General features: G+C 47.9%; 1 protein-coding gene and 1 non-coding gene across 9 annotated transcripts in view; both read right to left on the bottom strand.

The window, feature by feature from the left end:
• The window catches only part of DNMT3B (DNA methyltransferase 3 beta), a 38,759-nt gene extending 20,132 nt beyond the window's left edge, over window positions 1-18,627 (bottom strand). For 4 of the 8 annotated variants that reach the window (XR_004970022.1, XM_036322893.1, XM_036322892.1 and 1 more), the window contains exons 1-5: window positions 18,382-18,499; window positions 4,327-4,489; window positions 3,254-3,315; window positions 1,420-1,527; window positions 155-280 (exon numbers count right to left, since the gene is read on the bottom strand). Coding sequence is in view for 7 of the 8 variants with exons in the window: in XM_036322893.1 (XP_036178786.1) it covers window positions 155-280; window positions 1,420-1,527; window positions 3,254-3,315; window positions 4,327-4,483 (453 nt within the window). In the remaining variant the exon portion in view is untranslated. Of the gene's footprint in view, window positions 1-154; window positions 281-1,419; window positions 1,528-3,253; window positions 3,316-4,326; window positions 4,490-18,381 lie in introns of all 8 variants that reach the window. The other 4 variants (XM_036322897.1, XM_036322895.1, XM_036322896.1 and 1 more) reach the window with 2 other exon arrangements.
• LOC118663920 lies at window positions 10,623-10,751 on the bottom strand. Its single transcript, XR_004970213.1, has one exon. It is a non-coding gene; the product is annotated as a small nucleolar RNA SNORA11 (small nucleolar RNA).
• Window positions 18,628-26,414: the final 7,787 nt, after the last annotated feature.

The raw sequence follows: 26,414 nt of genomic DNA on the forward strand, positions 1-26,414 counted from the left end.
CAGCACCCAGGAGAGAAAGGAAAGGCAAGACCCTGAAAAGCAGAGGAGTGTGAAGAACAGAAGCCGGTTAGGGTTAGACACTGGCTACTTTCATGGTGCAGTGAGATCTTCCATTTAGAGGTGGGGGCAGGGGTCTGGGCATCCGGGAACCAACCCTGGTAGTTGAGAACTCCACTGGGGACTCGTCCATGTGATTGCGGCCCTGCCGGCCTCGGGTGGAACGGAGGGAGAGCCTGTGCCTCTCCCGGCCAGAGGCACTGATGTGATTTCGGGTTCGGACCTAGAAGCAAGAGAGGATAAGCACGAGGCCTTTGGTGACTGCAGGCATGCGGTGTCGCGCAGGGGGCCCAGAGGACTGGGCTGAAGAGGTAGTTTCAGGTCAACAGAAGTGCATGAGGGACGTAAGTGGGGGTAGGGAAGAATCTAGACTGCAAACTTCCCACCCAGACACTCCCCAGCTCATGCGATAAGGGGTTAGGATGGCCAGCAGGGCTGTCAGACACTCCACAGCAGACCCCACTGCCTGTCACAGCTGAAACTGGCACCTGTAAATTGGATTGAAAGATAAAATCCAAGTTTACTCGCAATGAAACATGTTTTTCCCCAAAAAAGCATGAGAATAGTTATTGCATTCTTCAGGAAGTTACTGGATCCTCAAGATGGATGGAAAGCCTTGGGCTTCTTTCTCAAAGTGGCATGAACTTGGGGGTTGCAGACCTGTGTTGGAATTCTACAGAATAGTTAATATTGAACCATTGGTAAGTTACCAGAATCTTCTCTCGTCCACAAAAAGGGGGATGATACACATCATATCCTAGAGCAGAGTGAGATTACAAATTGCACCTGCAATGGTCAGCAAGAGTTAGCCGGCTCGCTAACATACTGGGTTGCCCGAAAGCAGTATGTATCGTCCATTCCATTCACAGAATCCACCCAAAGAAGTGACTCGCATAGGTAACTGGCACTGAGCCAAACACCTGCCAACTCTATCACCCTTGGGCACCTCCAAGAGCGTTTTAAGAGTTTAAAAACTACCATGTGAAAGAAAACAATGATATTTCATAAGCCTTGCTAGCATTTTTCTACTTTTAAAACTGTTTACTTCTCTTCAAAGTCCCCCTAGGACCATGGTCGGCAAATCGCGGCTCGTGAGCCACATGCGGCTCTTTGGCCCCTTGAGTGTGGCTCTTCCACAAAATACCACATGCGAGCACGCACGTACAGTGTGATTGAAACTTCGTGGCCCATGCGCAGAAGTCGGTATTTTGTGGAAGAGCCACACTCAAGGGGCCAAAGAGCCGCGTGTGGCTCGCGAGCCGCGGTTTGCCGACCACTGCTAGGAGATCCAAAACATGTTTTTTTCTAATACAGGCCTATGAGTGGTTTGAGATGGTGCCTTGGCTCAGGGTGGGGACTTACAGCTGGGCTTTCAGATCGAGTCCTGGTTTCCCGGAAAAGTTTTGGCATTATTGGAGTGTCAGAGCCATCTCCATCTTCCTCATCGCCATCTCCATCACCCGTCAGATCCTTTATAAATGAAACATGTGCTTCAGGATATCATGAACAGGTTATAAAACCAAAATAACTTAAAAATGAATAGTCAATCATATTAAAATCAACAATCTTAATGTTGGTCCAAGAGACCTAAAAATATTTTCAACTACCTAATTTGGTTCCAAACAAATTTTACAATGGCTCAAACCATAGGATCATGAATTCAAGACATGATTGAAAGATAAAACCCCAGTGGAATCAGAAAACCAAAGAAATTGTGTGATGCCAATATACATCATGAAGACTTCTTGGTCTACACCTTAATTTGGCTATCCTTAGCAGGGAGACCTGACCCAAGACTCAACTGTGTGGCCTTCAGTATGTGCATTCCCAGTCTTTAAAATTGGCATAACAGCCTGGGTGGTGTGGCTCACTTGGTTGGAGTGTCGTCCCATATAATGAAAGGCTGCTGGTTCAATTCCCAGTCAGGGTACATCCTCATTTGGGATGTGTATGGGGAGGCAACTGATCAATGTTTCTTTCATACATTGATGTTTATCTTTCTCTTTCCCTTTCTCTCTGTTTCTGTCTGTCTCTCCAGTAAAAACATACCTTCAGGTGAGGATAAAATAAAATAAAATTGGAGCAACAGTACTTCCCTTATGAAACAACAGGGTTATAGCACATTTCACCCATGGCCAGCACTGAGAAATTGCTCAGGCAGGAGACTTCATTACTATTACTGATAACTATCTGCCATCCAGCACACTGTCCCCCCCCCATCAGCTGGGTGCCCACCAGAATGGAAGCTGTAATAAGGGCGAGCTTTCATTTGTCCACTTTTATCATGACTTTGTCCCTTTTGCCTGACACTAGTTCTTGGAAAAAAGCTAACCAATTGACAAAACTCTAAGGGAATTAACAAGACAGAAGGCACAAATAATGTCAGGAAAAACTGTAACTTGGAAAAAAACTGAACAAGTAGAAACTCTGATATTGCAATGACTGCGAAAAAATTCCCTAGAACAAGCCAGGTGAGTTATTTCCAATGTGCATCAAAACCAGACACAGATACATTATGAGAAATAAAATCTGTCTAATTCATGTGTAGATGCTAAAGTGTAAACCAAATTCAAAACATAATGTGCCCAAGTTAAAATTGAACTCATTCCAGGAATAAAAGGACATTTTGCTACATTAGGAATGTATCAATTTAACTGACTATCCAGATTGAGAAAAAAGTAATTTCAAAAATTATGCAGGAGCCCTAACCGGTTTGGCTCAGTGGATAGAGCGTCGGCCTACGGACTCAATGGTCCCAGGTTCGGTTCCAGTCAAGGGCATGTACCTTGGTTGCAGGCACATACCCAGTGGGGAGTGTGCAGGAGGCAGCTGATCGATGTTTCTCTCTCATTGATGTTTCTAACTCTCTATCCCTCTCCCTTCCTCTCTGTAAAAAAAAAAAAAATCAATAAAATATATTTTTCTTAAAAAAAATTATGCAGGAAGCAGCTAATAAAAGACTTCATAATTTAGTAAAATAAAGGTTTATGATTTTTTAAAAAAACTTGGCATACAACGGCAGCACATGGCATGCTAAGTGTGAGGTTGTGCAAAGTACTGTGTGCCTAGCAGTCCTCAGATTCATCATTCAACAAATATTTATGAGGCACCCATTTAGGTGGACCTTGTGTACCCCATTTAATGAAAGCTAAAGGGAATAACTCTGAATCCTGAAAGAGGCATAGTAGGCCCATACCTGAGTATAACTTAGCAGGCTGGAGACCTCTCTCTTGGACAATCGTGAGCTTGATCTGCGGCCTGTGGAGGAAAGAGAAACGCAGTCTATGTTTTGTGGAAGGGGCAGCATGGGCCAGGCACTTTATAAGATCCAAAACAAAACTAGAGGTTCTCATGAGAGAAGGCATCAAAGTCCTTCCAGAACTGTGCTGCCCAGTTCAGGGGCACTAACTACATTTAAATGAACAATCCAGTGCCTCCCACATCAGCCACATTTTAAGTGCTCATATGTGGCTACTGGCTATTGTAGTGAACAATACAGAAATAGAACACTTTCACCCTTGCAAAGTTCTATCAGACAGTACAATGTGAGGCGCTGTCAATAACAGGATGGGGCAATACAGGATTTTCTTAACCATCTGGGTTAAACAATCTCAGTGAGGTGGATCCCAGGTCGTGTGACCTGGGGAACTGCTGAGGCAAGGAAAGGTAAGCCTCAGCCCCCTCCAGCCTGAGTGATTTTCTTCCCAGTCAGTCCAGATGCCAGGGAACAGGGTCCCAGAAGAGCCAAAGACCCTAGCCCAGGGGTGGGCAAACTTTTTGACTCGAGGGCCACAATGGGTTCTTAAACTGGACCGGAGGGCCGGAACAAAAGCATGGATGGAGTGTTTGTGTGAACTAATATAAATTCAAAGTAAACATCATTACATAAAAGGGTACGGTCTTTTTTTTTTTTTTTAGTTTTATTCATTTCAAACGGGCCGGATCCGGCCCGCTGGCCGTAGTTTGCCCACGGCTGCCCTAGCCTATGCTGCAACCACCCCCACTGTGACTGGGGGAAAAACAAAACAAAACAGGGATGTCACCACCTCAAAGTCTCAGCTGAGGTGAGGAGAGGAAGGAGGCCAAGGGCTGTGGCAGGGATGATAAATGGGCTTGGCTCTGCCTATATCCTCCTCTTCCCTTCCCTGGCAGGCAGTCGGGGACCAGACCCTCTCCCCACAATCTGCCTGCAGCCTGCTCAGAGGGAGGCTCACGTCCCAGCTGCGGTCCAGGGTCTGTGCCACCCCACCTCCCCACAGGCCCCGCCACCTCTGCTCTCCGGGGTGCTGATGGCCTCCAAGATCGGGGGTGACGGCGCGTCCTTGGAGTCAGAAGACTGGTTGCTGCAGTCCCCATTGGTGATGATGGAGTCTTCCCTCCCGCTGGCATCCTCCTCTCTGCTGAGTGGCCTGGTGTCTCCCTTCATTGTTTCCTGTGAGAGGGTCAGAATGGATAGGGTAGCAGTGAAGCAAGGGCTAGAGGGGCAGCGTACCCGCAAACTTCCCACCTATGGTTCTATGCCCTCAGGCCAAGAGAAACCCTAGGACATAGGCTCAGGATGATACTCCTTTCCCAAGGATCCCACCCAGACTGCCCCCATAGCCTGCCCCCCTCACCAAACTCGGAGGCTCAGGACTTGGTTCCATGTGGCCAGGCTGCCCGAAGGCTCAGACGCCAGCACCCAGGAGGCTGGGCCTTGGTCTGAGGCTCAGGCTGCTCTGTGCAATTAGCTGGCCACTTCAAACAATGCCATTTAGTAACCGCCTGCGCCTCAGCCTTGACTGCCGCTGGCCTTGGTCCCCTCTGCCCCTGGCCCCTTCTCCCTGCCCAGCTTCTGTGGGGCCTCAGGAAGCCAGTGCATTATTTTCCCTCCTGACCCCTTTGTTTGCTCTCTCCCTTTCCCTCAATCTCCAGGTCCTCTTCCTACCGCCCCCTCCTCCCCCACAGAACAGCTTCTCTCTTCTCCATGGCAGCACAAGCCCCGCCCCACCCCAACCTCAGGGACCCATTGGTCTGCTTGCCTGTCGCTCTCTCCTCTCCACCCTCACCAGCTGAGGCTGAGTCCCAAGTTCCCAAGAAGGGAAGGGATAAGAGGAAGCACAGGCAAAGGACTGGGACAGTTAGCAGGAGGCATGCCCCCAATCTGCTCCAGCCTTACCCCACTCTGGGCCTTTGTCTTCCTGCTGCTGCTCCTCCTGGTAAATGCGCCATCACTTACCCAGCTATGGGCTAAGTGCCCTTCGACCTGGCCCACCACCTATAACATCTGTTGGCAGTAAGAACCTGTACCTTTCATTTCAACCACCCTCCTAATGTCATTGTGGGCCATTTTATAGAAGAGGAAAACAGACACACAGACCTTACTACTGTTAAGTCAAAAAAATCCCATCTAAGAAGTGGGGCCATTGCAAAATTAGAGCCTAAGTACAGGGTGAGGCCCTCAGACTTTTTGTTTCTTCCTCTTTTTTTGTTTAAAATATTAATTTTTTTAAAGAGAGAAATAGAAACATTAATTTGTTGTTCCAGTTATTTATGCATTAATTGCTTGAATCTTACATGTGCCATGACCAGGAATCAAATCCACAACCTTGACTTATTTTTTTTTTAAATATATTTCTTTATTGATTTCAGAGAGGAAGGGAGAGGAGAGAGAGATAGAAACATCAATAATGGGAATCATTGCTCAGCTGCCTCCTGCACACCCCCTACTGGGGATCGAGCCTCTAACCCAGGCATGTGCCCTTGACCCGGATCGAACCTGGGGCCCTTCAGTCCACAGGCTGACGCTCTATCCACTGAGCCAAGCTGGCCAGGGCAGCCTTGGCTTATTGGGACGGCCTTCTAACCAACTGAGCTATCTAGCCAGGGGCAGACTCCTATTTCTTAGTTTCCCCAAAACAATTCCAGAAGTATTTGGTACCACACCTTCATGACGTGGTAACACACCTTCATGACGCAGTTACCACACCTTCATGCCGTGGAACCAGGCCTGGGAAAGCTTCCCCAGCAGATGGCTGCCTACAGACACTACGGACCCGGAGCCCTGTCTCAGAGACTTACCATGCAGTGACAGATTACACAGGAAGCCAGATGACACGAAATGCAAGATGACTCACACTGGCATGCCGGGGTTCCTTCTAGAACCATCTAGTATACAGGGCTGCAGTGGTGACGCTGGTGTCGTACCCACCAGGGGGCGCTGTGGGGCTCAGTCTCAGGGGCCTATAGCACCCCCAGGCGGATTCCCACTGTCATTGGGTGGAGGGGGGGGGGTCCCCAGATTCCACCCTCTGCAACTGTTCATTCCCCAGGCATGGGTGTCGGGCAACTAGACCTCCACTATTCTCCACATGGCCCAGGGACCAGTGCCCTTCGAATCACCTGGAGCCAGTTAGAACTGAAGAATCTCGGGCACCATCCCAGACCTACTAAATCAGGACAGACATTTTCACAAGCTCCATGGATGATTAATATGCAAGTTAAAGAGGCAATGTTCTGGCCCTAGCCGGTATGGCTCAGTGGATAGAGAGTGGGCCGGAGGACTGAAGGGTCCCAGGTTCGATTGCAGTCAAGGGCACATACCTAGGTTGCAGGCTCAATCCCCAGCCCTATTCAGGGCATGTGTGGGAGGCAACCAATCTATGTGTCTCTCTTCTGTCTCTCCCCCTCCCTTCCACTTTCTTGAAAAAAATCAATGGGGAAAAAAAATGTCCTTCCACTCTCTCTAAATATCAATTAAAAAAATCCTCAGGCAAGGCTTAACAAAAAAAAAAAACAAAAACACAACAGAGACACTGTTCTGGTTATAAATGTATATACTGATGGGGAGTACAATGTAATATTTACCCCCCTTGGTTCTAGGCTGTGCAGGTTCACAGTTTCTCAACACGTGTTACGGAATCTCACCAGCCCCAGGGAAAGGAATGCCTGACCCTGCCTAATAGGCTGCCTCTCAGCACCTTTCCCTCCCAAGCGCTGACCTGGAATTAGAACAGGCTACCTGACCTATGGCCTGTTCCGGCGAGATCAAGCAGACAGAATCCCAGGAAAACTGCTGGAGTGTGGTTCAAAGTAATAATTTCCTGCACTTCACTCCAGGCCAAACCAGGGAACTAAGTAACCTGGCAAAAGGTGGGAGGCTGGGCCATTGGGTATAAGACACCAGGAGCTCTGTGGAGGGGTAGACATGGTTTCTAATCAGGAGCTGGTAGCAGATCATATGCCGAATCAAAGTGCATGACTTCCCTCTCATCTGGGGGACCCAGAGTTCCCTCAGACAGCTCCTCACGGGGTCAACTGACTAGACAGGCCCAGGTGAGCTGTTGCCCAGCGCCAGCAATGATTAACCACCTCAGGCTTCCCCCCAGGGCTCAGCACTGCCAATCTGTGCTGCAGGCCTGCCTGAGGGACTGGTGAGCAGAGCACTTACAAAGCCAGATCTCCACCTTCAGGAAACATCTGCCCCTAGAACCAGATCCATGGGACCTGGAGGAAGATTCAGGGAAGAAAACCAACCTTCTACCTGAGTGCCCTGGGTGAGCGGGGCAGGTAAAAATGCTCTTTCCAGGTGCATAATTCCATGTGATTTCATAAAATATTTGCTCTCTGTAGTTTTCACTGGAGGGTTTCGATAACATTAACTGCCCCGGCTGCCTTTCTGCCACAACCAGCACCCAGCCCATGCCCTCTCTCCCTGTCCACATTCGACAGAGACAGATAAAGCCAGCCTCCAGGTGTGTACTGCTGCTGTTCCCTCCGCCTTGAAGTCCTTCCATCTCCCTACCACCTGCCTCCTTATTACTCAGATTTCAGAAACCACATCTCAAAAGCCGGGAAGGTTTCTCCCACAGGCCTTTGCTCCTCAAGTAAATATACAAATCCACTCGCCTGATAACAGACTAACTTTCAGTGTTTACTAGATGCCAGGCATTCTTCTCTGCTTCACCTGTATTAATTCATTTCATTATTAAATGTGGTAAATACTATTATCCCTATTGTATAGATGAGCAAACTGAGGCAGAGAGGTTAAGTAACATAAGACATACTTGATCAATGTGCCTTGAAGTGCAATCGTCCAAGGGACGTTAAATAAGAAAATGCATGCCCTTGGCAACAGGAATAAATTAGCGCTAGGGACGGGTGGGTAAGGACAGATACACATCTCCCTCACCTCATCGCACGTTATCTCAGTTTGGCTTCTAGTGATTCAAGATTGGCATTTTCCGGATAACGTGTTCCCCCAACACGAGCCAACTGCTTTATCTAGTGTGATCGTTCCAGGGCTAGAGGAAAAATTGGCTGGGTTACCTCCTTGAAAGAGGTGGCACCTTCCTGAGATTTTTCCCAGAATGGCTGGCATAGCAGCTTTCGAACTGCACCTCGTCACTCCACTGTTGTAGTCACAGTTCCCCAGTTCCTACTTCAGCTAAAGGCAGTACAAACATCTCTTATCCTGTCCCCCATCCTGAGGCAGGTCCTGTTATCAATCTGCTCCACAGGCTCAGATTCATTAAGTCACTCAACAAAGTGGCAGCACCAAGACGCATGCCCAGGCAGTCCAGGGCACGTGCTGTAACTGCTGTACAGGAAACAAGGCCACGGAGAATATATTATAAGGTTCTAACAATGCAGCCTCCATCTCAGGGGCTGTAGGTTTTTGGCTGAGGGACATGATATACCAACCGAGTGTTTAGCTTGACAGGAGGTGGTGATCTAACCTCCTGCGGCAGGGTGAACTCTGACCCTTTCCCAGCATGTGATTGAGGGGTGGGCAGCCGTGCGAGGTGGGCTCACCCTCAAGGTTCTTCCTGCAAGGCCCTGCCTCATTAGTGAACGGTGCTTGTGTTCCGACTGAACCAGGTCAGACGTGTCCAAATGCAATGTGGCAGACATAAGGATGAGTGGCACCCCCAATGAGACCCTGGGAGGAAGCCCAGGAACTCCCCCCAACCCTTCTATAAAGCTGAGAAGTGATGTCATTCATTTCCTCCAGGCTGGCAACAGCACCTTGTAAATGTTAATTGCATTAATTAAACTCACAATGCAGGAAGGGAGGTTGGAGGGTATTACTAGGAAGTGAGACTCTGAAATAAAAAGGGAGAGGTTGGAAGATATTCCCACCTCCCCTATTTTAAAAAATGCCTTCTCCACAACCTATGGGAGGGGAATCTAGCCTTCTGAACCTTTCCCTTGAAGGGCTCAGGTCTTTTTTAGCTGTCCCCACTGTCCAAGATTCCAAAAGAAGAGCTGAGATTGACCAATCATTATGTACCTCACCAAAAAAACAAACTACTTCTGATTGTCCCACCTTACAGATGAGTAAACTGAATCTCAGAGCAGGCAGATCAGCAGACCCCCTGCCCAGGATCACACAGCAACAAAATGATGGAGATTTAGGCCTAATCCAAGGGACAGAACTTGAAAACATCTTTATAACAATGTGGCAAATATAAAGTTAAGCCCAGGGAAGAACACCACCCAGGTGCGTAGAGAACAGGGAGGCACCAGGCAGGGGGAGGCTAAGTACAAAGGCAAGGGGGCCAGAGAGCAGAACACAAGGTCCCAGTTCATTGCCTTTGCTTGATAAGGAAATAACCCCTAAATTCCAGAAGAGAACAGATTCACAGGAAAGCAAAAGCCCCCAGTGTTTTTCTCAAACCCCAGTGTTATTATTATCTGTAAAATGAAGTGACCCGGCCTAATTAATTCCCTAGGTCCGTGGTCGGCAAACGGCGGCTCATGAGCCACATGCGGCTCTTTGGCCCCTTGAGTGTGGCTCTTCCACAAAATACCATGTGCGGGCGCACACGTAGTGCGATTGAAACTTCATGGCCCATGCACAGAAGTCGATATTTTGTGGAAGAGCCACACTCAAAGGGCCAGAGAGCCGCATGTGGCTCGCGAGCCGCAGTTTGCCGACCACTGCCCTAGGTAATTGGCGCTAAGGATCCCAATGTAGGTGACAAAATCCTGAGACATGGAAATAACCCATTCCCTATGCCATTTTGCCAGACTTCCCAGCTATGCCTCACACAAAGCAAAGTATCCCTTCATCCCCTGATGACTCAGAAGGCATTTGAGAATTGCTCAGTGCCTCTAGGTCTTTATACAGTAAACACTGGGCCTTGGAATATTTATCAGAATTATCAAAAGAATTGATCCCGCCTTAGCCAGTTTGGTTCAATGGATAGAGCATCAGCCTTCGGACTGAAGGGTCCCAGGTTCGATTCCAACTAAGGGCACAATGCCCGGGTTGCGGGCTCTATCACCAGTAGGGGGCGTGCAGGAGGCAGCTGATCAATGATTCTCTCTCATCATTGATGTTTCTATCTCTCCCTTCCTCTCTGAAATCAATAAAAAAGAATTGATCCCAGTAGGGGGTCAAATTGGACAAGGGCAAACTATTGGCTATGTGAAGATATTCCTTGCATTCTTGCTCATAATAGCAAAATACTAACAAGCACTTATATATTTGTTAATGGGTTGGGATAAAATTATGTACCATTACTTCTTTTTTCTTTGTAACCACAGATATAATATTTATTTATGTACTTATTTATTTTTTCATGTATAGGGCGTAATGTCACAGGAAGGCCATAGTGTTCTGCCACCCGTGAGGAGTAAGCCCAAGTTGCTGATGGATGTGTTGTACACAGAGAAGCCATTCTTCAGGCGCTCTGCTCTCTCCACACCCAATGTACCATTACTTCTTAGGTAATTCATGGGAAAAATAAACTAGGAACATAAAGATCTCAACAGCTATGGCACATTAAACTGGAGTTTATAGTCAAACTTTTTACCCTCTATAAACAAAATGCTAACAACCAGCCTCCTTCCCCTACAGTTTATTTGGGAAATCCTTGGAAAGGTGTTCAGATGCAGAGGGAACCCAAAAGTAAACTCATTCCGAGTGGGCCAGCATGAAGGAGCAGGAGATCCTGGCAGCTGCCATGCCTGCTCTTGGGACCATGTGTGCCTCTTGACAAACAACATGGAAGAGCCCTCTGCCCTCTCCCAAGGAGGAAAGGGAGGCAGAGGGCCAATTTTCTGAAAAGTGACTGCCTTGGCTCTGCTCCTCACAGTGGGCTACACCCATTGCTACCTCCAATGCCTTAAATCTCAACCCATCTATAAACCAACAGTGGAGGTACTGATTAAGCCTATTAACAATCTAATAGTATGACCTGTCCATATGACAACTGTCCGTATCCTGTCACACAGGATTCTACTGCTAAAAACTGACCTGGCCCAAAGCTCTAAGACCTGTATGCAAGGACAGTCACGCTGTTCCATGTGTCATAGCAAAAGCTGCAACAAATGGCCAATAGAGACTGGCCAAAGTATATACAGCTAAACTGGGGAACACTGCTGAGAGGTTAAGAATGAGGTAACTGCCCAGCCGGCATGGCTCAGTGGTTGAGCATCGAACTATAAACCAGGAGGTCATGGCTCCATTCCCAGTCAGGGCACATGCCCAGGTTGCAGACTCCAATTCCAGTGTGTGGCGTGCAGAAGAGGCAGCCAATTGATGATTCTCTCTCATCATTGATGTTCCTGTCTCTCTCTCCCTCTCCCTTCCTCTCTGAAATCAATAAAAATATATTTAAAAAAAAAAAAAGAAGAAGAATGAGGTAACTAGCCCTGCCAGTTTAGCTTGGTGGCTGAATATTGACCTAGGAACCAGGAGGTCACGGTTCTATTCCTGGTTAGGGCACGTGCTGGGCTGCAGGCTGGATTCGGAGTAAAGGGTGTGCTGGAGGCAGCCAATTGATGCATTGCTCTTGCATGGATGTTTCTCTCCCTCTCCCTTCCTCTCTCTAAAAATCAATTTTTTAAAATTATCTTTATTGATTTCAGAGAGGAAGGGAGAGAGAGATAGAAACATTAATGATAAGAGAGAATCATTGATTGGCTGCCTCCTGCATACCCCCTACTGGGAATCAAGCCAGCAACCTGGGCATGTGCCCTTGACTGGAATAGAACCTAGGACCCTTTAGTCCACAGGTCGACGCTCTATCCACTGAGCCAATCCGGCTAGGGCTTAAAATATTTTTTGAAAAACCAAAAAGTTACCTGAGGTAGGGTAACAGGTTCCAGGTCTACCCCTCTCAGCACGGTGGTGCAGTGTAGCAGGCCTGCAGACAAAGCATCTTAACCCAACACATCCGTGCATCCTACCAGCTTTGTGGCTCCAAGCCAAGTGGAGACTAGGGTCTCAAAGAAATTTAACAGCATTCAGTCAAGATTCCACTCCTCGCTAGCTGTGTGGCCTTATGTAATGGTGACAATATTTAGTATTAGAGCAATCATATATCAATATTTAATATAACTGTGCATATAGCTCAACACATAACATCCTAGGACAGTTTAAGACACTGGGAAAGGCCACTCTTACCCATTCATCAGATAGGAGGTTCCTGCTAAGGGTCAGGAACCATGCTCAGCTCTGAGAATCAAAGGCAGACAAAGGCCAGATAACCCCTGTTTTCATGCAGCTGCCAGTGGGTTCAGAGAGGGTGTAGGGAAAAGAAAGCTAGGAGACAGTTGCAATAATAACAACATTGGTTCATCCCAAAATCTATACTATTCTTATACTACAGATACCCTTTTGCCAAGAGCTCAAGACAAGATTCTACACATTTGCTCAGAATTTTCCAAATCCAGCTGCACACTGCCTCCCATGTAACCCAGGAAAATCCAGAACAACCCTGCAAATCTGTCAACAGCACCTGCCTGTTCAGGCATCCAGCCTAGTTAACACTCCATTTCTCACCGCATCCCAGGTGAGCTGGTTTCCTCCTACTCGCTCTCAATGTCTCCTGTGGTTCCATTGCTGCAGTTACACGGCACTCAGAGCAATGCCTGCTTTTGCTGCTTTAGCCAAGTTACAGAACACAGCCAAGGCGCCAGGTGCCAGGGGCCCAGCACTGTGCTGGCTGCCGGAAAAACTGACCAAGAGGCATTATCCCTTCTCCAGGAGCCAAGTCCAGTGAAAGCCTGGGAACCAGCCCCAGTGGTGGTCCAAGCATGTTTACTTGCAACAGGAAGCAAATGCAACTGGAAATAAATGCTACTTAGGAAGAGGCCAAATTAACCTAAGGTGGGGCTGCAGGGAAGTATAGATAAGAAATAGGTACCCCCGCTCCCCTTTTCCAGCCTGTTCTAGAGGCAACCAGTCCTCCACCCAGCATGCAACAGAGGAGACGACTGAGGGCAGACGGAGACCTCCCTCCCCCCCCAGCAGTATCCCCTACAGCCAGGCCTGTACCTCCTAGGCAGGGCACCAGAAGATTCCTCTGCTCTGAAAAATAAGACAGACCCAACAACCAAGAACTTCCTTCAGATCTTGGGAAACCAAAAGACAAGTTCAAGGCATTGTCTCACAAAGAAATCCTTCAGTACTCAAGTCCCAGACAATTTTGGTTGCTCTCAAATACGGTGATAAAGTTTGAAAACAGTAAAAAACAAAACAAAACAAAAAAAACACTATATTCAGAAATAAATATTAAAGGGATCACTAAACACTAGAATTAATCTTCTCAGGGAGATAAAAACGAGATGAAGATACCATTACAAACGGAATTTGTAGAACAAGAACTCTTCAAAACACAACAGAGGGTTTGGTAGCTGAGGGTATCACCCAGAAAATAAAACAGTAAAGGCAAATGGTCACTCAGTCAGTGTGGCTGAGTGGTTGAGCGTGGCCCTATGAACCAGGAGGTCATGGTTCGATTCCTGGTCAGGGCACATGCCTGCATGGGGGGGGGGCTCCATCCAGTAGGGGGCGTGCAGGAGGCAGCCGATAACTGATTCTTTCTTGTCATTATGTTTCCATTTCTCTCTTACTCTCCCTCTCTGAAATCAACAAATGATCACAGGAAATTCCACCAGGCCAGGAGGCTCAACATCTGAATAAAAATTATAGAATGAGAGCAGGAAAAAAAAAAACCAAGAAGGGAGATGATGATCCAAGAAAATTTATTCCCTCAACCTTAAGATAGGGTCCCCAGCCATGTTGAGCCTCCCTCCCCCCACACCCCCTCTTTTCACACATCTGATCAGCATCAACCTGACCCCAAAAGGAAATTTATTGGCTAAGAACCTTTCCCCGCCGACAACTGTTTACCGCCCACCCGTCCACTCAGGCATTTTTGGAAATGCCTTTCTAATTTCCTGCTCATCTTTTCAATGGCTACCGCTCTCCCACAAATCTCAAAGACTGTAAAAGACAATTTTCTGGAAATTTTAAGTTTAATTCTTATATCGCAAAACTAAAAAGCAGAGTGGTTGGGGTGTGGGGAACAGGCAGGGGTTTGCAAGGGCAGAGGCCATAGACACACGGAATGAATGGAAATCTCTGTGGGTGATGTGACTTAAGTACTTTGGTCAGGCAAGCTGGTCAAAGTGTTGCAGATTCCAAAGAATCTCTTCCCACTGTTACCCAAAACTGTCTTCCATCAGGCCCAAGGTGACAACAGTGCCTTCTAAATTTAAGACTTCACCTTTCTTCACCATCTGTCTTTTCCTTGGGTTCTTGTCCCTTTGCTTAGGTAGGGCTCCTGGCCCTGACTACATTTTTCTCCATGCTTAGGAGAAACGAGGCCCCAAAACAAAAGCAAAGCATGAGGTACCTAGGGACTGAGCTTACAGGTGATGATCTGTTTCTTTTAGCATCGGAAGGTGAATTTGATTTTCATTTGTATGAAATACAGTGAATATAATTTTTTGAAATATTCAAATTCTCTACACAAAACAGTCCCCAAATTCTTTATTACCTGGAAAACTCAGGAATGCTAACTGAGACTGCATTTCTTTCAGGAAGTGAATCATAACCACTTACCAATATTTGAGTGTTTACTGCATAACATGCAACATTTATTGAACCCTCAGTATGTGTGTTTTTTTAATCTGTAGCAACTCAACCTATTTAAACTTCAATATCCCCTGGGATTGGCCAACAATATCCCTATTTTTCAGATGGAACAACTGAGGCTCAGGTCACTGGTTTATAAATGAAGCAAATAGGACTATAAATCAAAAGTTAATTTCAAAGCCCAAACCCCTTTAGTCTATTGTCTGGGACAAATAACATGACCCAACAAATAACATAATCTTTACAATATTTAGAGCTTCCCCCCCCCACCCCCCTTAACTTATTGTGAATGAGCAACTGTGGCTTGCTAAGCTAAAAGGGCCCTGGATTCCATTTAGTCCTCCTAGGCCCTCTACTGGGTAGGTGTGTGCTTGTACCCATTGCACAGATGGAAACAAAAATCGAGAGAGGGAGGGGGTTTTGCCTATGGTTTTAAAGAGCAGGATGCAGCAGCCCTATGTGCAGGCTTCCTCTGCCATTTTCCAGGCATTTTCCCTCCCAAACGCTGTCCTGAGATAGTGGCAGATGTAAAAGCGTTCTGAAAAGAACTAACCACCAAATTTTGAAAGTGACTGGATATCCCAGGCCCTCAGTTCCATCAGCTGCAAAGAGGCCCAGTGAGAACATCAGCCCCCCCCCCCCCCCCCCCCTCCCCCGCGCAAGAAGAGAGGCAAGTCCATCCGTCACTTTACAAAGGGGGTGGTCTGCAAGGAAAGGGAGGTTTTCTGAACTCCTCAGCCCTGGTCCACCAACCAACTGAAAATCAAGTGCACGATCTTTTAAAAACTTGCTCAACACAAGCGCATGTCTGAACGGAGGTCCTGTACCTATCAAGGGCTCTGGGGAGGGGACGCTTGCTATAGGGTAGGACCCAGAGTTTCAGATTTAGCCAGGACCATCTAAGATGAAATTGGAAAAGGGGTCTGAGCCTGGAGGCCCGGCACTGACATGAGAGCTGGTCTGAGACAAAGGACTCAATCTCAAGGTAAGTTTTCCCAGAACTTGCCCAAACCCAACATCAGAAGCAGGTCTCTGGGGTTGCAATGATAAGGGGCGCCAGGCACTTCTGGGTCATAGGCCCCCCACGTGGCTGGAGGAAGGGAAGAAAGGGAAGCAGCCTCCCCCAACCTCTTCTCCCTAGCTCCTCCCCTTAGACCCCTGCAGCTCCCAGATGCTTCCCCCCCACCTTCAAACATTTGCAAAGGGTGGAGATTATGCCTATGGCTTTAAGGAGCAGGATGCTGCTAGTCCCAACCTGGCCCCTTTGTCTCGGCCCTCTCCACCCCAAAGGGGCAAGGTAAAGGACCTTGCTTAGCTAGAAATTAAGAATTCAAGGCCCCAAGCTGGGGGGAGGAGGAGGATGGGCAGTTTAAAATGTCCCCAACCCATAAAAGAAAACCATGGCTCCTTTCAAAAAGGAACAAAGGCACTCCTTCCTGCCAACTCCCAAATCAAGGATGATGATTTGGAAAAGCTTTCATAGTTAACAGGAATAATACCTTGGTGGAGGAAGGCAGGAAAGGAGGGGCCAGTAGGGGTGCCTCCCTCCATCCCCAAGTCTTACTAATGGCTACCCTTGAAAGAGGGGCTACTGGTTAATTAATACAGATGTCAATATTCACCACCTGCTTTGTCAAGCACTATCTCATTGAGTCTCCACCGAGCCCAATATGGTATGTGATAGGGACTATTCCACCATCAGATATCTCAGGAGATTTGGGGGTTAGAGGTTAAATCACTCAAACTGGCTTCATTTACACAATCTGGGGTTATTTAGCACGTTCCCATTTCACAGAAGTAATAACAAGGACATAGGAAACAATGGACTTATTGGGGCAGATTTAAACACTGGCCAAAGATTCATGCATCCTCCCCCCGCCCCCCCCCCAAACAGGGCAGCCTGCTTAGCCCAGGTGCTAGATAATGATGCCAACGGTGGCAAACTTTTATTGAGGGATTACTGTATGCAATTCCTATCAAATAGGTACCACCATCTCAACTCTAGAAAAGAATCAAGTCTGCACCTGGGGAGTCCAATGGCCTCCACTCAAGAAGCAAAGCAGGCCTCCTAGAGGGCAGAGGCAGGGCAGCCTCCTGGGCACTTTAAGTGAGAGCCCCAGCCGGGATTTGCTTCCCGAAAACAACTGCCACCAGTTGGCCAAAAAAACCACAGCATCCAGAAATCAGGAGGCAGTTCAAGGTTTACACTGTGTTTAATTCTGTTTAATTCATGAACCTTTGGGCTTGGGGGAATGGGGAAGCAGGTGGGGGGAGGTGGAAGCACAAAGGCCCCAGCCTACCTGGGGCAGGGGGGGGGGGGGGGGGGGGGGCAGGCTGGAAGCACAGCCTGGGGCTGGGCCCAGAACTCCTGCAGCCTTTCCCTGCCACAGGTGAGTAACTCCAGCAGGAAAAGCTGGGCCCCAGAGCTGCTCCTTGTTGCTAACTTGCTAAGTCCGCCCTCGGTCTTCCACTTTCTCACCTGTGAAGTGGGACTCACCATCCACCCTCCCTCGCCAAACAGTCACAGTGGTAAAGAAGCCTGTCTTCTAGGAGGTGGTACCAGATAGCCGTCTTATAGTCTCAGCTTATAGGTTAGGGAAGTGGGACCAGCCTCATTCCAGAAGAGAGGAAAAAAAAATGGAAAGTGAGCCCCCAGGGCAGGCAGTGGCCAGGCAGGGAGGCGCCGCCCCGGGCCGCTCCTCCCGGCCAGGTGTGCACCGGGGGAGGTCAGGCAACCCCCCCTCCCCCGCCACCGGCCCCGGGGCATCCCTGCAGCCCCGCTGCGCCTCACCCGCCGAGGTTCATCCAGGGAGGCCCCCGGGGGCCCGCCCCTCCGGCCAAGGCCCCGACGGCGCGCACACCCCGGCCCACCTGCTCGCCGGCACCCACACACTTTCCTATCCCGCACAGCGGAAATAAAACCGAACCCCCAGGTCCAAGTCAGAAGAACGGACGCCGGATGCCCTCCCCCTTGGCAGAACTCTCTTCTATTCCGCCTCCCCCCCCCCCCCCCCCAAGGAGGATCCCTCACAAGCCGAGGCCGGGTAAGGAACCCCCCCCCCGAGCTCCCCTTTTCTCCATAGGGACACCCCCTCCACTCGACTCTAGACCCCAGGAAGGCCGCCCGGTCTTCCCCCTTGGAATTAACTTCTCTCCTCGGGGACTTGGACTACAGCAAGCGGAGCCCTGCCTCTCGAATCCCTGGGAGACACACTCCGCCCTGCACCACCCACCCCCTATGCTAGGCTTCTTGCCCGCCTCCCCCAAGTAGGGCCAGGGGTCCTCTCCGCCCCTTGCACGCCTGGTCTCCAGCCGGACGGGAGCCGCTGTCCCGGTAGATGCCCAGGACGGGGCTCCTCCTCGCAGTCCCCACACCGCTGGGGTGTCCCCCTCCCCCACCAGCCCCGGCGCCCCGGGACGGGCGAGCCCCCTCCGCACCACGGGGCGCTCACCTGCCGAGAACCCGACTCGGACGCGGCTCCGAGGTCCAGCCACAGGTCCCGACCGGCGGGCGGGAGGCCGGCGGGCGGCCGCGCAGGGCACTCGGCTCGCGAATCTCCGGCGCCGATCGCGGGGCTGCGTTTACTTGGGCCCCTTAACCCCCGCGCTGCCGGCCGGGCGCGGCCTCTCGCTCGTCGGCCTGCCAGTGGGGCGGTGGCGTCGGGCCGGGACTCGCGGAGCTCCACGCGGGCTGCGGCCGGGGCAGCTGCTGCGAGGACGCCGCGCGGGCCGGGCGGGGCAGCGGGACGCGGTGGGCGGGGGCGGTGCCGAGTCCCCTTGTAGCCCCGGCCCGGCGCTCGCCCCGCCCCCGCCCTGGGGCGCCCCCGCCGCAGCCACTCAGAGCCCGGCCTCCGCCGCCGGGGGCGGGGGGGGGAGCGAGGGGTGGGGACGAGGGAAATTTGAAATCACTCCGGAGCCTCCCCTCCGCCCCTCCTGCACCGGCGGCGCCTCCTGTCCTCGGGCCAGTTCCAGCACCCACAGGGATACCAAGACTTAATGGGGAGCCCGCAGGGGTCCCCCAAGACACGAGACTCCCTCTGAGTCTCCCCTCTGTCCCCGACCCCGACCCTGGACCCAGAAACAGCGTTCTGGGTCTGGATACGGGGCCCAGAGAGGGAAGCGGCCCCCAGCAGCCATTGACTCCCACCTCCAGCTGCAAGGTCACCTGGCCGCTGCGGTGCCCCTGCCAGCCAGCCACCCGGTTCTGGACTCTCAGACTAGTCAATCCTTCCTTCCTCCGGGCTCAGCCTTTATCAGCCATCTTGGGGGGGGGGGGGGGGGGAGCAGGGGAGGAAAGGCGGTCAGGTCCCTGGCTGCCTGGGTCCTTGGGTCTGCTTGCATCAGGAGCAGGAGAAGCCTCATTCTGTTCGCAGGTCTCAACTTCCTCTACCCTTAAAGGGGCACTAAACTACTGGAAAACCGCACTTCCTAATATTTATCATACCTGGTCTTTATACTTCTTACAGGGTGGGGCAAAAGTAGATTTATAGTTTTAAGAGAATGAAAGTTTATTTCCTGTATTACTGTTTATTAGTTATGGCATTATTTTCCATACAAACGGCTGTAAACCTACTTTTGCCCTACCCTGTATTTGTTTTTGTTTTTTTACCTGCTTATGTGTATCTCTACACATTAGCCTGTGAAGGCAGGGTCTCAGTGTGTCTTAGCACACAGTAGGTGCTCAATAAATGTGTTGAATGAATGAAAGAGCAAATGAATGATGACATGATGGCCTTCAAAGCCTTATAGCTGGCTCCTGCCTCACCCCTCCCTCACATCACTCCATGTTCTCACCTCTTTGCTGTCCCTCAAACACATTAAGCATGTTCCTGGACATTCTTTGCCCAGATCTCTGCATGGCCAGCTTCTCACCAATCAGTTCTCTCCCAAAGGTCACCTTCTGGAGAGGCTTTTCCTGACCATGCCACCAGAACAGTCTACCTCTCCATCACTCCTATTTCATTTTCTTGGTAGCACTTACAGCTGTTTGAATAATTTTGCGTAATTCCTTGTTTACATCTTTGTTTTCTTGTTATACACACACACACACACACACACACACACACACACACAAACTGTACTTCATGAGGGCAGAAAACACCTGTCTGTCTTGTTTCAAGCTTTATTTCCTGTGCCTACAGGAGCTCAATACAAGTTTGATGAATGAATGAATTCCTGAATGAGCACAGGTTTCCTGCCTCCTGGGCTCTAGGCTCTGAGTAAAACCACAGCTTTCTCCCTTCATCTCTTACCAGGTATTTGCAAATAAGTAAATGGCAAATTCTCTGGAAGTTGCAAATGCTTCTAAACTTACTGGCTTTTGTTCAACCTAGGAACCTGAAGAGAGGCTAAGGAGATACAAAAGTGAATGCACTCAGCAACCAGTGGAGCCTCCTGTGACTGGCAGCAGGAACTCCTTGACCTCTGGCACAAACATCCAGAATTGGGTTCCAGTCAGTTGGTACAGGAAGAAGGGGTATGTCTTTAGAGGAAAGAAAACATATATGGCCCTAGCCGGTTTGGCTCGGTGGATAGAGTGTTAGCCTGCAGACTGGGGGGTCCCAGGTTCGATTTTGGTCAAGGGCACATGCCTGAGTTGTGGGCTTGATCCCCAGTGGGGGGCGGGGGGGGGGGGTGCAGGAGGCAGCCAGTCAATGATTATCTCTCATAATTGATGTTTCTATCTCTCTTTCCCTCTTAATTCCTCTCTGAAATCAATAAAAATATATTTTTTTAAAAAACATATATGAGCTAGTGGGCCTGTGAGCCGGCTGCCAGGCCTCCATTTTCTGATCATAAGCAAAGCCTGTCATGTGGTAAAAGATGTCTGTGCCCCACCAGGAATGCCTGGAAGGCCTAGTTAAGATGCCAGAGCGTTGAGTTTTCTGGGATGTGGCCGAATTTTCTGGGAACAGTAGACAACCTAACTCCAAGAAATAACAAATAGAGGGTTCAAATGAACAAGCTGCCTCAGTCCTGTCATTTAAAAAGGAGCATGAACACCAGAAGAACCATGAAAGAATAAAGGCATGATGCTTCCCCAGGACACAAAACTTTATAATTTGGGGGGAAAAATTGGTCATAGTCACCATCTCATTTGAGCTTCGCAGCCACTCCAGGAGGAGTCAGGGCATGGAGAATTGAGGGCCCCTTTTCAGATGAGATACTGAGGTGTAGACAAGAGAGGGACTTGTACAAAGTAAGTCTGTCAGGCAGCCTGGCTTTGCTGGGCACCTGCTGTGTGGCAGTACCTGACCATGAATTCAGACAGGGAGGCCCAGGGCTCACATGCTGGTTGGGGACTGCAAACAATGAACATAAAGAAATAGGAGACTGGCAGGTATAGACACATCTGGGAAGACGATAGAATGGAGACGGAAGTGATGCAGCCTGAGTCAGACCAGGATCCAGCTTGGCCTGTGGGAAGGACAGCCTAGAGGCCAGTGTGGCCAGAGCAGAGGGAGTGAGGAAGGGAGAAATAACTAGGGATGGGAGAAGATTTTGCAGCGTCTAATAAGTTGTGGTGACTTTGGACTTTGGATGTCATAATTTGAACCATGATTCAACTCATATATTAAACAGACCCAAATGGGGAGGTGGATGAGGAGGAGGCTGGTACCTGATCTGGAAGACTGAGAATCTGGTGGCCTGGACCGTGGTGTGACTAAAGGAAGTGAGAGAGTGACTGGATTTAGGATAGGCTGGGGAGACTGCGTCAAGTGGTGCTGATGGTTCCAGGGGTAAAGGGGAAAGTGGCATCAAGGATGATTTATCCTGAGCACCCATGGGAAGGGAGGTTCATTAACTAAATGAAGAAGGCTCCCAGAATGTGGATTTGGAGGGGAGTTCGGTAGATCTGCTTTGGCCACGTGAATGTAAATGTGAATGTGGAATCACACCCACTGTGTGCTGGGCTAACGCCCAGGTCCCCAGCTCTCATTTCTAGTGTTCCTCTTACTATCTGAGTGGTAGGACATGCCATATGCATCTCCCAACCACACCCTCTCCTCCAGCATGCATTCCTAGAGCCACTGACTCCATGTCCTGGGGGGTGAGGGTGAGGAGGCTTTTTATCAGACTGTGTTTTGAATCCTACCTCCAAGATCCCATGACTGATAAGTCACCTGGTTTCTCTGAGCCTCAGTTTCCTTAGCCATAGAAAAAGAACCCTTCACAGAATTGCTACTGGGACAATTGAATGCACTTAAATGAAAACATTGATGCTGGATTACCCAGTTGGGCAGACAAAGCGCACGCACGCGCGCACACACACACACACACACACACACACACACACACACGGTGTTCCAAAAAAAGTATACACACTTTGAATAATTAATAATTCCAATGGGTTAAATCTGAAAAGAAAGAAACATCAATCGAGTTATCAGCTGTTACGTGTGTATGCATTTTTAATCCTTATCCAAGGACACATTTTTATTGATTTTTAGAGAGAGAGAGAAAGAGAGAGAGAGAGAGAGAGAGAAAAGAAACACCGATTGATTACATCTCATACACACCTCGACCAGGAATTGAACCCGAAATCTAGGTATGTGCCATGACCAGGAATCAAACTCACAACCTTTTGGTGTAGGGGGCAACACTCCAACTAATAGAGCCACCCGGCTAGGGCAGAAATATTTTTATGAAAGATTTTGTTTGTCTGTAATTGGAAAAAAGATTTTGCTTTTATTTTCACCATTTCTTCCTCCACACCCCACCCCCCGCAAGATTTTGCTTCTTAATGTTTAAAAAATATATAGATATTACTATATACACACAAAGGCAGCAGAGAACATGGAAAGTTAGAAAAAACTTTTGTTTGTAGACTGATTTCAAATACTCCTCTGGTTGCATACTGGTAAAACGGTGTTTACTTAAAATTTTATTGTGACATCACAATCATTGTAATCATGATGGAAATCAATGTTTATAAAGGAAACAACAAAATTCTGTGATTAAAGGTCATTTGTTTCATCACCCAAAAACACACAGATAAAAAGTCCTTGCTGTTAAGAAATAAACACTAAAGTATTTAGGAGTAAAGGACACAATGTCACCAGTTTTCCCTTAAATGGTTCAGAAACAATAAGATGCATATATATGAGAAAAGGAGAGTATAAAGCAAATGGGCAAAATGTAAATAAATGGAGAATCTGATTAAAAAGACATTTTAAGAGTTCCTTGTACTAGTATTACAACACTTCCATAAATTAGAGATTATATTGATTAAAAAGGTGCCCATCCCCCACCCCCACCCCCAAATTGATGTTGCCCTGGGCAGATAGTTCAGTTGTCTAGAACATCTTCCTGATATACCAAGGTTGTGGGTTTGATCCCTGGTCAGGGCACATACAAAAATCAACCAATGAGTGCATTGATAAGTAAAACAACAAAATTGATGTTCCTCTTTCTATCTCTTTCTCCTTCTTCCTCTCTCTCTCTCTCAAATCAATATACTTAAAAAAAAAAAAAAAAAAAAAAACTTGCCGAAACCGGTTTGGCTCAGTGGATAGAGCGTCGGCCTGCGGACTGAAGGGTCCCGGGTTCGATTCCGGTCAAGGGCATGTACCTGGGTTGCGGGCACATCCCCAGTGGGGGGTGTGCAGGAGGCGGCTGATCGATGTTTCTCTCTCATTGATGTTTCTCTCTTATCAATGTTTCTAACTCTCTATCTCTCTCCCTTCCTCTCTGTAAAAAATCAATAAAATATATTTAAAAAAAAAAAAAAACTTCTTAAAAGACTCAATATTATCACTTTATTCAGGAGATAAGAAAATACAATACAGAGCTGACAATGAAAAATAGTTGTACATAGCCCTGGCTGGGTAGGGTAGCTCGGTTGGTTGGAGTGTCATCCCGATGCACCAAGGTTGTGAGTTCAATCCCCAGTCAGGGCACACACAAGTATCAGCCAATGAATGCATAAATAAGTGGAACAACAAATTGATGTTTTTTTCTCTAAAATCAATACATACCTAAAAATGTTTTTTAAAATAGCTGTACATAGAATTATATAAATCTGCTACATTTTCCAGAAGAGATCCAATCATGTAAACACAAAAGGGAAACCAGGCCTGGCCGACATTGCTCGGTGGTTGAGCATCAGTCTATGAACCAGGAGGTCACAGTTCGATTCCTGATTCCAGGTTAGGGCCCATGCCGGGGTTGTGGGCTTGATCTCCAGTGAGGGGTGTGCAGGAGGTAGCTGCTTGATGATTCTCTCTCATCATTGATGTTTCCATCTCTCTCTTCCTTTCGTCTCTGATCTAAATAGAAAGTATATGTATAACTCAAGGGAAGGCAGTTTGCCTGAAAGCCACAAATAGTTGGTGGCAAAGCTGGGACTAGACGCCGAGCTCCAGCCCCACCCCCCTACTCTGAGTAGCTCTGAGTGTTCTATATGCTAAGGAGTTTGGACCTCAGTCATCTCCTCATCTAATTGGAATAATAATAATAATCCTAATGCCTACTTCCCAGAATGTCTGAGGGATTCACAGAGCCCAAGTATGTGAAAGAACCTCATTGTAAAGTACTCAGTCTTAATTGCAGTGTCATTAGAGGTCATGTTCATTTGCAAAGTAGGTTCCTCACCTTTCATTTTCTTTTCCTTTTTTCCTCACCTTTCATTTTCAACAAGAACATCCTGTTAACCATTAGAAGCAATTCCTTTCTGCTTCATTATTTTTAAAAACTTTTATTTATTGATTTGAATTTTTTAAAAACTTGATTTTAGAGAGAGACATTTATCGGTTGCCTCTCCCCCACACCCCAACCGGGACCCAACCTGCAACCTGGGCATGTGCCCTGACCTGAAATGAACAGGCAATCTTTGGGTGCACAGGACGATGCTTAACCAACTGAACCACACTGGCCAGGGCCTATTTATTGATAAGAGAGAGAAAGAGAGCTAGAGAGAGGAGGGAAAGAGAGAGAGAGAGAGATCAATTTGTTGTTCCACTTACTTATGTACTTTCCATCCTCCTTCTATATATCCTCGTCCAATATGCAATGTATTACTTACTTATTATTGTCTACCTGACTGGAATAAGTCTTTGAGGGACACCTTATTTATATGTTTGACCATTGCTATATGTTGTTCATTGGGATCTAAAATAGGGCCTAGCTCATGGTAGGTGCTCAATAAATATTTGTTGGTGAGTCAGGGAACACAGGTTTAGGAGTTGCCTATAGCACTTATCTTCTCTAAGGCTTGGATTTCTTCCTTTAAAGGGGGCTCCCAATGTTTTCCTCATTGTGTTGCTATGATAAATTACATGATACATGGAAATGCATGTTGTAGGATACTGCCAAAGTGTTGATAGTGAAGAGGTCCTATGGCTTAGGACATTGGCTTCTGACATCTGTGTGACCTTGGAAAGGTCACTCAAATTCCTTGGCCCTACTAGTATCTGCTTCAGAAGTTTACTGAGGGTTAGATAAGAAGCATGTGGAAACTGAACACAATGGCCTGATATGTAGTAATATTAACTACTGTCATTGTTGTTGAGAGACTGGAAAGGAAGGATTCTACTTCCTGGATTTGCTGTGGATCCGGACTCTGCCTCCTCTTTTGTTGTGGGATAAAATAGAGGGGATGGACCCCCTAGTGCAGACCTGTCCTTATCTCTTCTGGGCAGGCCCTCTTGCTCAAAGCTTCAGGAAGTGCATATACACAGCAAGCTGATAACCCTCCCTGCAGGCTGGGCTTTGGAAAGTGATTACAGTAGTGCTCCCCCTCTACTCACAGGGGATATATTTCAAGACCCCAGTAGATGCCTGAAACCTCTGATACTACTGAACCCCATTATACTATGTTTTTTCCTAACCACACCCATGATAAAGTTTAATTAATAAATTAGGCACAGTAAGAGATTCTTAGTAAACACTAAGAATAAAATAGAACAATTATAATAATATACTGTAATAAAAGTTATGTGAATGTAGTAGTCTCTGTCTCTCTCTCAAAATATCTTGTTCTGTACTCACCCTTCTTCTTCTCATGATGATGTGAGATGATAAAATGCCAAACCTATTCCTGAGTCTGTGTAACTAGCCTTTACTTGCAGTAAATTGCTTGGTGTCACTTGCTTCAGATCCCTTTCTGAAGTCTTCATACAGACTCAATGCTTTCTGGTGCAACACATTGCCCTCAATATCAACACTTTTTCTTTTTTTAAAAAAAATATATTTTATTAATTTTTTACAGGGAGAAAGGGAGAAGGATAGAGAGTTAGAAACATCAATCAGCTGCCTCCTGCACACCCCCCACTGGGGATGTGCCCGCAACCAAGGTAAATGCCCTTGACCAGAACTGAACCTGGGACCCTTCAGTCCGCAGGCCGATGCTCTATCCACTGAGCCAAACCGGGTAGAGCCAACACTTTTTCTTTCTTTCTTTTTCTTTTTTTGAACTACCATGCTCTTTATTCTCTTGATTTTCATCCAGAATTTTAAATAGCTCTACCAAGAACAATTATACAGA

This window comes from Myotis myotis, unplaced genomic scaffold (assembly GCF_014108235.1).
Source record: "Myotis myotis isolate mMyoMyo1 unplaced genomic scaffold, mMyoMyo1.p scaffold_m19_p_9, whole genome shotgun sequence".
In the NCBI taxonomy this organism is placed as follows: Eukaryota; Metazoa; Chordata; class Mammalia; order Chiroptera; family Vespertilionidae; genus Myotis; species Myotis myotis.